The sequence below is a fragment of the Varanus komodoensis genome, unplaced genomic scaffold (genome assembly GCF_004798865.1).
Source record: "Varanus komodoensis strain SLA01 unplaced genomic scaffold, ASM479886v1 scaffold55, whole genome shotgun sequence".
In the NCBI taxonomy this organism is placed as follows: domain Eukaryota; kingdom Metazoa; phylum Chordata; class Lepidosauria; order Squamata; family Varanidae; genus Varanus; species Varanus komodoensis.
The window spans coordinates 4,294,926-4,306,545 of record NW_025336157.1 but is presented as its reverse complement, the minus strand read 5'-3'; the positions used below and the strand labels follow the sequence as shown (position 1 = coordinate 4,306,545).

The 11,620-nt window shown below is 47.0% G+C and overlaps 1 protein-coding gene across 3 annotated transcripts in view; it reads right to left on the bottom strand.

The window, feature by feature from the left end:
• Window positions 1–707: 707 nt before the first annotated feature.
• Window positions 708–11,620, bottom strand: part of FAM189B (family with sequence similarity 189 member B) — a 32,409-nt gene continuing 21,496 nt past the window's right edge. For 2 of the 3 annotated variants that reach the window (XM_044448674.1, XM_044448675.1), the window contains one exon: window positions 5,621–7,929. In XM_044448674.1, the coding sequence (XP_044304609.1) occupies window positions 7,765–7,929 (165 nt within the window). In that variant the 3' untranslated portion in view covers window positions 5,621–7,764. Of the gene's footprint in view, window positions 743–5,620; window positions 7,930–11,620 lie in introns of those variants that run through there. The other variant, XR_006416510.1, reaches the window with a different exon arrangement.

Here is an 11,620-nt window from a genome sequence, read left to right as displayed (position 1 = left end):
TCTCAGCCCAACTACCTCACAGGGTTGTTGTTGTGGGGATAAGATGGAGGAGGAGATGTAAGCTGCCTTGAGCCCTTTGTGGGAAGACAGACAGACAGACAGAACTGTGATCTAAGTTTTTCAGGGCACCATCCTATGCATGGCTGAAGCAATGTGGAGTTATAGGACTCCCCCCACCACATCATCTCTAGTAACTACAAAGAGCACGTGCATCACTGAATATTAAAGACTGCTCCGATGCCAAATTTAGCTGGGTGATAACCATCTCCCAGAAAAGCAGCAACAAGATTGCCAGAACATATGTTTAAACAAAGCATTAGCTTTGCCCTGCCAGCAGATAAACAAATTAGGAAGGAATTATTAAACAGCTATTGCAATATCCACAAGGCACAAACAAACTATTTTGCTGAATAAGTTGCTCTCAGAGTTTCATACCCTGACAGGCAGATGCCAAAGCAAATGAGGCATTTGCAGAGATGTCTGAAGCATTTTCTCAACTTAACAAAAGTGCCTCAAGGTTAGGGCATCTCTCCCTCACCTTCGGTTCATCATCTCCCTCTCTTCAGGCTGGGTTCATTGTAATGAGCCAAAGGTTGTTGCACCAGCTCCAAGTTCTGGAGAGCCCTGAAGCAAAATAGTAAGGCAAGCATCTCACCTCTCTTGTCAGCAGCCGCTTTTCCTTGTCACGTTTTGTATTTCTGTGTCTCCTGATAACCAAAGCTCTCTGAGAGGATCCAAAAACCTGAAAGAGGTTTAAAACGCTACATTATTATTATAACAACATTAGCTTCCCATCCCATCTTTCTTCCTCTTGCAATTCACCTGAGGTAGCTTACAAGGTTCTCCTCCATCTTGTTTTATCCTCATAACAGCAGGCATGTGAGGTATCTCAGTCTGAGGCAGTGGCTGGCCAAAAGGCACGCAGAGCTTCATGGCCAACGGGGAACTAGAGCCCAGATCCCCCAGCCACTCTTACCTGCCTCTCTCTCTGGGCCAGGCAATGGCAGTGGGGACAAGGAGGAGATGCCACAGCTCAGTGGCCTGTACACATCCCTGGCATCTAGGGTAGGTGTGTCTGGGCGCTGGCCGGGGACTCCTAGCAAAAGCCCCCTTCCTCAACTTGTTTCTCCTCTTCTCCATCCTGGTCCACTTGTTCACCTGCCCCTCACTCTGGCAAAGGCGACGTGGGTGCCAGCAAAAGCAGAAGAGGTGAGCCCGAGCCACAACCGATGCCAGCGTTCTATAGCTCAGAGGTCGTTGCTGCCAGGCACAAACGGGGCATCTCCACCCTTTCTGAATGGGGGAAATATCAAAACCTGGGATGCCACAAAACAATTGGTGCTTGGTGTGGGGAAGAGATGGAGCCAGGGCAAAGGGGAGCCTGTTGGCCTGGGGTTCAAAGCCCCTGCTGTAAATGCTTGCACGCAAGCACTTAAAAGACAGTACATTGGGTCCAGATTTAGCCAGGCTTAGAGGAGACCCATTGAAGGGGAGACGTGGTAGAGATATAAAAAATGCTACATGATTTGGAGGAGTCAATGGTGCATGATTTGGAGGAATTTGATGCTTTCTCATCATCCTGGAACCCAAAGGGTCATCCCATGGAGTTGATTGATGGGTAAGATAAAGGAAGGACTTCTTCATATAACACAGAACTCAACAATGGAATTCATTTCCTGGAGATCTAGCAATGGCTAGCAATTGGCATGACTTTAAAAGGGGGTTGCATAAATTCACAGAGGAGGAGACTACCCATGGCTACTAGTCCTGGTGGCCATATGCGAACTCTGGTATCAGAGGCAGGCTGCCCATAGACCCAGTCACTGGGGAACAAGGGTGGAAAGTGCTGTTCGCCTGTCATTTTTCCATGAGCAGTAGGTTAGCCTCTGTGTGAACAGAATACTGGACTGGATGGACATTTGGCCTAATCCAGCAGGACTCTTAGGTTAAGTCCCATAGATTTAAAAGGGTTTACTTTGATTATATCTGGACCTAAAGCACTGCCTGCTGTCCCAATTTAACAGATAGCATGACTTGCGAGTTGATTTCTAAACATCCTGGCATACCATCCCAGTCAAGGGTACTTTAGAAAAATATCCCTAACCAAAAGGTCAAACCAACAGGATAGCTTTTCCCTTTCCGGAGAGGACATGGCCCGGAGTCCCTGAGCTTCCTATCACAGGGGACCTGGTGCCTCTAAACCACTGTGCAGTCAAGCCCTGGAGCAAAGGCAGAGATTCCTTCAGGTGAGCAGAGGGGTATTACAAGCTTGCCCATCGTTACATGGCAAGGCAGAAGACATGCCCCGCACTGAGCACCTTTGGTGGCTTGCCAAACTGTACATTAAATCCACGTAACAGTGGCTCCATGCAGCCAATGGAAGCTGCTTTGTATGCAATAGCTGAGTCGGTGGATCAATTAAGCCACATTTAATTGGCCGAAGAGCTGTTGTAACTGGATTATTGAAGTACATTTCTCTGCCCTGTTTGCAGTGGACTGTGTTGTTTGTTTATCAGTTCTGTCTCCATTTCCCAGGTAGCAAGTTGGTCAGACACTGAGGCACTTGGTTCCCAGCATAAATATTTGAAAAGTAAGCACTGTAGACACACACAGAAAACCAAACAGGATTGTCTCTTCGGGCCACAAAAGGACAGTTCACACTCGGAAGGGCAGCAAATAGGGGAGCTCCAAGCCTTTTTGAGTTATCCATCCCCTTTGTCCTGGACACAAATTGCTTGGGTACTTCCCTGCTTTCTATATGGCTCTCCTCCCCATTCCAGTTGGCCAAAATGCCTACAGATTCTTCACCGAAAGGAAGAAACGTAAGCTAAAACATGCTGGAATTTGGTGGATTTTGGCCTGCAGCCTCACTGCAATGTGGCTCCCAGGAACTTCTCTGAATTAAAATGGACACATGGGCTGAAAAAGGTTGGGGTCAGTTTAAATGACAAGCGAAAGCACTGTGAAGAAACACTGCCTTGACTGTCAAATTCTAGTGACTCAAAATATGCTTTGAACAAGGAAGAGAAGTGGGGTGGGGAGGGGGAATTGAAACAACAATTTACTATGGGTACATACTGAAAACCAGAACTGGTTTTGATAGAAGGGAAACATGTCGTGCAATTTTGCCATATTTCCAGTATAAAATATGAGGCTGTAATTTGAGGCTGCTTCTTTTGATGCTGTTGCTTAGATGATATGCAAACACATCTTTGGAGATACTTTACAAGGTGTAGTTGTTGCAAACAGAATGTGAGATAATAAACCTGGGTCCAGACATGAGTTGGAGGTTGAAATTTGTCTTGTTGTTGCTATGTGCCATCAAGTCATCTCACATTTAGGGTGATCCTTTGAATGAAAGTCCTCCAAAATGCTTGTCCTTTACGGCCCTTGTAAACTCAAGGCCATGATTTCCTTTATGGCACGTATCCATCTTAGTCTTCCTCTTCTATCTTCAACTTTTTCTGGGATTATGGTCTTCTGCAGTAGTCCTGCCGTCTTATGAGATGGCAGCTCCAGTTTCATCATTTTTGCGTCCTGAGCAAATCATGGCTTGATTTGGTCTAGGACCCCCTCTTGTTCATCTTTCTGTTGCTCCACAGTATTGGCAAAACTCTCCTCCAGCACCATGTTTTGAACAAATCATTTTTTTCTGTCAAAATTTGCTTAGTCCATATTTTAAGACAAATCAAACCCATTTTATACTTCCAGAATTGATAAAAGGAAAAAAAACCCTTTCTAAAATCAGCTGAAAGCCAGTCACGATTTATAGTCAGTCACAGCAAAAACAGCAAAGAAGCCTGTGAAAGACCAACAAAGGTAAACTATTGGTAGCAGGTGTAAAAATCATCCTATAAACCTCCTGCCCCCCAAAAATGCCAAAGGGACAACCCCAGCTGAAGCTGCCAAGCTGACAATCCTTTACAAATATACTTTATTCTTTAATGCAGGGCTAGGCAACTTGCAAATATTTCGAGGTTTTGACTGACAATTGCCAGGAGGCCTAGCTGGCACAGCCAATGGTGAGAAATGATGGGAGTTGTGGGCCAGAATACCAGGAATGTCACAAGTTCCTCACCAAGAAGTACCATGCCTACTGATCACAGCATATAAAATAAAACAAAATAGATTCTGGGGACTTGGCTACTATTATACATTTCCAACAGCTCTGCTTGTCTGCAGTATTTCTTGCTACACTGTCTGTTCTTTATGTTACAACCATTCTGCTCCATCAGTTCAACCTTTGAAGGAATTAGTTAGAAAGTAGTCAGAAGTCCCTGGACAAGTGGCCTTTTCCTTCCCAAGGAAGCATCAGGTGTCATCAGCATCACGGCCCCACAAACCTAGCTGCTGGGACTCCATAACCCATGCAGGAAACAACTATTGTCATGTGGCATGGCCCCTGTGTCTTGAAGGAACGACAGAGAGAACATCATAATGCAGCAGGGACAGATTCTTCACCTGCTCAGTTATCCCCACCAAGCAATTATTGATGACATTGGAGCCCTGATAGAAAAAAATATCTTAACAATCTAGTGATGGATTTCATTGAACTGAGTTGTAAGGGTGTTTAACAACGACATCAAGAGAAGCCAGCTTGCATGCAAGACGATAACCGCTGAGAGGTGCTATGCATACCTGTAAAACCCATAAAACAAATACTCTGGGCTTGTCTCAGGGAATATGACAGAATTATAACAAGAATTGTTCTTATTTTGGTGCAGAAAGCACAACTCAACACTATACAAATCTGGAAAGATAGGTATCGTCTTATCTGTCAGCCCAGTGACTGTAATTATGAGCAATCTGACATAACAGTCTTCCAATACTGGCTATCAGTCCAGCCCTCCCATACTGCACAGAACAGCACTTGCCACACAAATTTAAATCCCAGGGAAGTAAGAGTATTGAGAGCAGAAGAGGAGGAGAAAGATGAAGCTACTGTGGCTGCCACTAAAGCAAGAGGGCAGACACTATAACCCAGCTAGAAGTAAGGAACAAGCCCTTTGGCGAAATAAGTCCGGCACAAAATAAACTGAGAGGTTATGCAAACGTTCAGAATTCACAAATAGGCTTTGGCAACTGGGGACAATCCCTAAAGGTTATTAAGGCTTCTTTTGAGGGGAATGCATTAATGCTTTAAACTATATTAGTAAGCAACACACATTGCAAAACAACAGCTTGCAACAGTAATTTCAAAATCAGAAACACACCGCATACATACAAGTTGGTCGTAGCTGCTAACTGGGGAACAGCAAATGATTTTATGGAAGTAGAAAATTTGGAACCTAGCACTTGAAAAACTCACTTAACATCCTCCGTTACAAAGAGACCAAGTAGAAATTGACATTTCCAATGGAATGTGGAATCCATTCATTGAATTCACTAAAATTGGGAAGAAACACAGAACTTCCTAAGATACACAGAACTCTGTGGCATGAGTTAGAAGGATGATGAGTGGAAATGGGATCAGATAATCTTGCTTGGAGACTAAACAGAGACCCTGAGTGATCAAAAATAAATTAACTCACATGTAGTATACTTAAATGTGTTACTCCTCATTTAATAAGGTTAGTTTTTTTAAAAAATCAAGATAGCAAGCAAAACAAATAGTCACGGAGATGGCTAGATATGGCTTTATTTGGTTTTCTCAGATAACTATTTGTGCATCTCAAACAGTCGGTGGCGAGCCTTTCCCGTGCCTCAACAAAGGTTGCCATGTTTTCCCCCTTGCTGGGCTCCTCAGCCTTTACTGGCTCCTTGCAGCAGGGATAAATTTGGACAGGTCAAGCTTCTCTAACATTCCATGTTTTATCTGCTCAATTTTGCCTGCTGGACATATGGTGGTTAAAAAGCATAGGTGCCTTGCCACAGCAAAGAAGTTGGCAACCCCTCCTTCCCAGCCAAGGCCCCCACATACTCCCCAGATTGCAAAACAAAAGAGAGAAAGAGAATGGGAATCCTCAATCTTATAGCATGCACCCTGTAGTCCAAAAGAGCTGGGCAATGTGGGCAGGAGGCTGTGAGGTCACATGACAGGCTGAGAAGAAGGAAAGAAGAGGAAAGCATGGAACCCAAACTGGTTAGAAGGGTGACTTTCCGGCACCCCGGAACGTGCATGCAAAAGGGCATGTTTCTTCTTTTAGGAAAGAGCAGGCCAAGTGTCGGGGCTTGGCCTGAAGCTTTGGGGTTTGCGTCTCCTTCTCAGAGTCTCTGAAGGAAAGAAGATGTCCACTTAATGAGGACAGAATTGAGCGGAGAGGAGAGACGGGCTTCTGGTTGGGTTAAGAACATCTGATGTTCATTTTGTCTCCTGATGCAGCAACAACATGCACAGCTAGTACTTGTTTTCCCTGAGCTGCAAGATGGCCATTCCCTGTCCCAAGTCCTGCACCAACACTTGGCATCGTTGGGCCACTGCTGGGGACCAAGCACTCCAAGCAGGGCATACCGGTGATGCTGGATCTGGGAGCTGCCTGACATTTTAATTTTCCCACAATGCCCCACAACACTTTATTCCGGAGTATTCTGGAAAACTTAAAGCATAGACCCAGCCCAATGTAGCAAGGGGGGGGGGCTACCTTGCCAGGACCCCACCCCTGCTCTGTGGCAAGATCCACCTTTGCCCTCCCAGGCTTTGCTCTCTGGGTGGATTTAAAAGGGGATTAACCAAATACATGGAGGAGGAGAGGCCGATAAATAGCCATTAGCCAGAATGACTAAATGGAGCCGCCAGTTCAGGGAGTCTGTCTGGGTACCAGTTGCTGGGCAGGCTTCTTGCTGTAATAACCTGCTTATGGGCTTCCTAGAAGCATCTGTTTGGCCGCAGTGGGGAACAGGATGCTGGCACAGAAGAACCGTCCGTAGGACTGACCCAATAAGAGCTCCTCCTAGTTACTCTCAGCCCCAAGGTCTGAGTCTTGACACATTGTGCAGCTACTACAGGCGGGCATATTTTCTCTCTGAGCCATTCAACCGTCCCTCTCCCAGTCCCTGGCATCTTGGCCAGCGGAAGCAGCCAAGCCAAAGGCACAGCTAAAATGAGGTATCAGAAGTAGGCAAAGTTACAGAAATGCTAGGGTAGCTGGGTTCCCGGGCACAGAGACACTTTGTGTATGCTGGGGGGAGGAGGAAAGGAAGCAGCAGCTGGAGGTAAGGGTAACTCCCTGTGAGGACAAGCACATGGGGCACACAAGGGCTCACGCCAGCTTATTCGGGAGGTCTTGCCAGGGCAAACAGGTGCAAAGGACCCAGATGCGTTGGGCCTTGGTGAGGCGCAGTCACTGTGCAGGGAGTCCTGGCGTGCAGGAGTGCCAACTGTCAGGGTGGGCGCCGTTCTTCACTTAGGTCTTCCTACTTTGCAGACTGACTACCTGCGAAAGTGTCTGTCACTGTCGGGCCCAAGGATGGCTGGGGTGCACTGACCCGGGAAACAAACCCCTGGAGGCCATGGGAGTGGGGCCCCACTGTACCATGTCCTTTGGTTTAGGAGTGGAACCAGCATAAACCGGAACAAGTGTCCTCTAAGGCGCATCCGTGACTTCAAAGAGGGCAGTTCAGCAGGGTTGCCATTATCATGGTGGTCTTTGCAGTCCGCTTTCCCTTCTGTCTTCCCAGTGGAGGTGGGAGAGTGGAGAAGACACAACCGAGTTCTTCCAGGAAACCAGCCTGGGTGTTCCAGTCCAAGCCCAACACCACGAAGGAGCCATCACATTCAGAAGCAGAAAGCCCCGCTGCAGACACACCTGACTGCGGCCCCTTGCCTTACAGGTTGCTTTCTCTGATGAGTCCGCTAAGGCTGTGGGGGCGCCTTCGCTCTAGCCGACGGCCCGAGAAGAGGCGTCGCAAGGATGAGGTAGAGCTTAGGTCTCCACAGCTCTGCAGATGGATCCCTTCTGGGGGGCACCGCTCAGCCCCCATCCTCAACACCTGAGAAACCCCAGACGAAAAGAAATGTTAGTGCGAGGTGCAATTTTCCAGCTCTGTTTTCAGGGTCGAGGTTCAGTCCCGCAGCACCATATAGCATTTCTGAGCATGCACATTTGAAATATAATTCCACTGAATTGGAATTTATGGAGTAGGACTTCCAAAACAGAAGTGGTGGCATCTGGGTGAGCGGCAAGCATCAGTAGCGATCTTTCAAGAGGTTTTTATTCTCACATTCCTAGTTCTCCCTGAAGGAAGTAACTCCGTGATTGAGAACAGTGAGGCAAACAACCAAGCCATGAAGCCTGTCTGAAGGAATGAGGAAGGGAGGAAAAGATAATTGGGTTGAAGAAAGAACGCTACCTTCTATCTCATACTCCCAGTAGTTTTATGAGACAGGATGTCATAGGGCAAGGTGAAGCCAGAAAGGAGTGAACTAGTGAACCGGTAGTTATGAGCACACAGGCATAATAGGTTGGTATCATCTCACACACCTCGAATAGACAATGGGCTAATTATAATGCACATGTGATGTATGTAGATGTGTCTAGTGGGATGAGATGGGAGATATGAAGGAGGAGGATGGAAGGACTGTACCCCCTTAGTACCTCATCCAATGAGGGAATTGGGGAGGGCTATGGCGGCCGAGTTAGGGTACAAAAGGAGATGATTTGTGTGTTTGTGCTTTGGAGAGATTTTGACAGAGTGGGCTTTCCCTGTCTATTGCAATAAACGAAGGCATCTCCTCACTCTGATGGTAGTCTTGGTTATTTAACTTGAGAAGTATTTTCGCTGCTTTTTTGCATAACATCCCTGTCTTTCTCCTCTTGCAAGGAAACCGGGCCAGTTTACCATTTTATCCTCACAACATCCCTGTGAGGTAGGCCAGGCTGAGAATAAGTGGCTGGCGCAAAGGCACCCACTGAGCTTCATGGCAAGTGAGGACTAGAACCTGCGTCCCAATGCCACACTCTAACCACTACACCACACAATAGCCTTTTTTACCCTAGCAGGCCAGACAGACAAGAATAAAAAGCGTTTAGAGAGCCAAAGCCAGATTCTGCTCAGATGCCTGCAACTTCAGGGTTCCCAGACTCCCTTGCATTTTATAGTGAGTCCTCTGCATTCCTAAAAGACACGCTTGCTTCCAGCTGTTGCATAAGATGTTGTACAGGCTCCAGGCTTCTCCACACCTGACATTCAGACCACAGCTTTGCATTTCCCACATCTGCCTTGCAAGTCCAAATTAATCTAGGACAATGGATGTTCATATTCTGCTCTTCATCTGCCTTCCCTTCCTTCATTTCAGTGTCATTCCAGCCATCCAGATTTCTACTGTGTACTCTTTCTAGTCATTGGTACTTAAAACCCTAAACTGATCATCTTGTAATGCCCCAGCAAACAGAAAAGTTTTCACTTGAAGGCTGGCGTCAGTCACATCTCCACGGGGAAGCTGTTCAACAAGCGGCAGTGCCTCAGGTTCTTTCCCCAGCCGTCACTTCATGGGAGTAGACAACCCCTTGATAAGCTGCATGATCTTTAGACAGGGGCAGGGTGGATTCAGCAAGTGGTGTTCCTTCTGGCATTTGGGTCCCAGACCATTTAGGGCAGGGTGAAGAACCTTGTTCAGTCTGTGGGCTGAGAAAATTTAAAGGGGATGCATTGCAGGGGTGGCTGGGGCCAAAAGTAAAGGGGCCAGAGGCAAAGGGGTGGGGCAAAAATGAGGAAACAAATACCAGTGTATTTTAACCGAAAGCTCTTACCGCCGGTGGGGGAGCTTCTGGGTGGGCATTTCAACCTGATGGAATGAGGAGGAGCTGCGCTGAAGATGCACAAGATGTTTGGCAGTTGAAGGAAAGGGAATCTGTGGTTACCGGGGGAACTCACGAGAGTCCGACTGAGAAGTTTCCCCATTCTGGTTCAAGCAACTATGTGTGGCTAGGTCACTCTGATAACTGCATTGACTCCTGGTCCATTTCTGAGCTCTGTCCAAAGCACAATAATCAAATGGGTTCTACAAGAAGAGCCTTTTAGAAAATAATTGCAGGAAAAGATGTGTGAGAGGTGCTCCACTCTGAGGCAACCTGCTCTGGATTTCTGCAAGAAAGGATTCATTGCAAAACCCCAGTGCAAACCAGTTACAGTTCTTTGTCATCCAGTGTCATGGATGTGTCAGTGTCTCTTTCCCAAGGGTTCAAGCAATTAGGCTATGGAAACCCTCATTAACCAGCACAATTAAGTTGCTATCTAAGGGCTGGGAACTTTTTATGAGATCCAGCCAGCAGGAGAAGGAGCCTGTCAAAAGGGGAGGATATTTTTGGTCCTTGCCATCATGATTGTGAGATTAATTTCCAGCTGCCCTTTTTTCTGGTGCTCTCTTCTCACCCACTCTGCCAGGGCCAAGACATTTTGCTTCCTAAGAAGAGGAATGAGGAGGAGGAGGAGGAGGAGTCCTCTTTCAATTCCGTGTACAAAAGCTGACCAGGACTGGCTGCTGTTATCACCAGTGTTCGCTACTAGTGATGGGATAGTGACTTCCACTGCACCTGAAGGCAGCAGGCTCGCTTAGGGGTGCAGGGGAGCTGGCTCAGCACACACCTCTCCCCCACCAACGCTTTGCTGTTGCTGCTGCAACCTCCAACCAACCACTGACTCTTCCTCCTAAGGAGCAGAGAGGCCCTGTTTGTTACATGCGGTTTTACAATTATTTTTGTTATTCATGTTATTGATACACAACCTAAGAGCTTTGTGACTTGGTTTCTAAGAGGTTTCACAGCAAAACTTTCTGAGTGGGTCACAACTATTTATCATAGACTATTTCCTGGATTTATTTCATATTAAATACACACGCATCAGCACAGAAAAACAGCCCTGCTGGATGCAACCCAGTGTCTATCTAGGGCAGTGGTGGCGAACCTATGGCACGCGTGCCGCAGCGGGCATGCAGAGCCCTCTCTGTCGGCACGGAGCCAAGCCGCCCCAGCATCGCCCCAGCAGCCGAGCATCGGATAACAGCGCACATAGGGGCCATGCGCACACTCGGAAAGGAGTAGCGGCACCAGGCACTGACGTCACGAGCTGCGACTCGTCTGAGCTCTCGCATGGTCAGTCAGTGCGCTGCCAAGGATATATACATATTTATTTTATTTATTAAAACATTTTTATGCTGCCCCATTCGCCGAAGCCGAAGTCCATATTTGCTCGGACTGGCTGCAAGTTGTTTTTTCTAAACTAAAACCCCAGTTTTCAGGTTTTATTGCAATGTTGGCATTTGTGATAAATCAGTGGGTTTTGTGTTGCAGTTTAGGCACTCGGTCTCTCAAAGGTTCGCCATCACTGATCTAGGGTCTTGCTGTGCATAGGATACCCACAAGACGGGTGTGCGTGTGACAGCACCCTCTGTCCATGTCCCCCAGAGACTAGTGCCTCTGATGCCAGAGGTCACACATGGCCATCAAGACTAGCGGGCATTGGTAGCCTTCTCCTTCATGCATTTATCCAGTCCCATTTTAATGCCATCCGGACTGGGGACCGTAACTACATCTCATGGAAATTAACTCCATCCTGAACTCTCGCAACAATCAGCTTCATGGATGGTGATACCTCTGAGTCCTGGTGGTGGTGGTATTATTAATAACAACAATATTAAACATTTCTATACATGGTATGATGAAAAAGCAAGAAAATTGGCTCA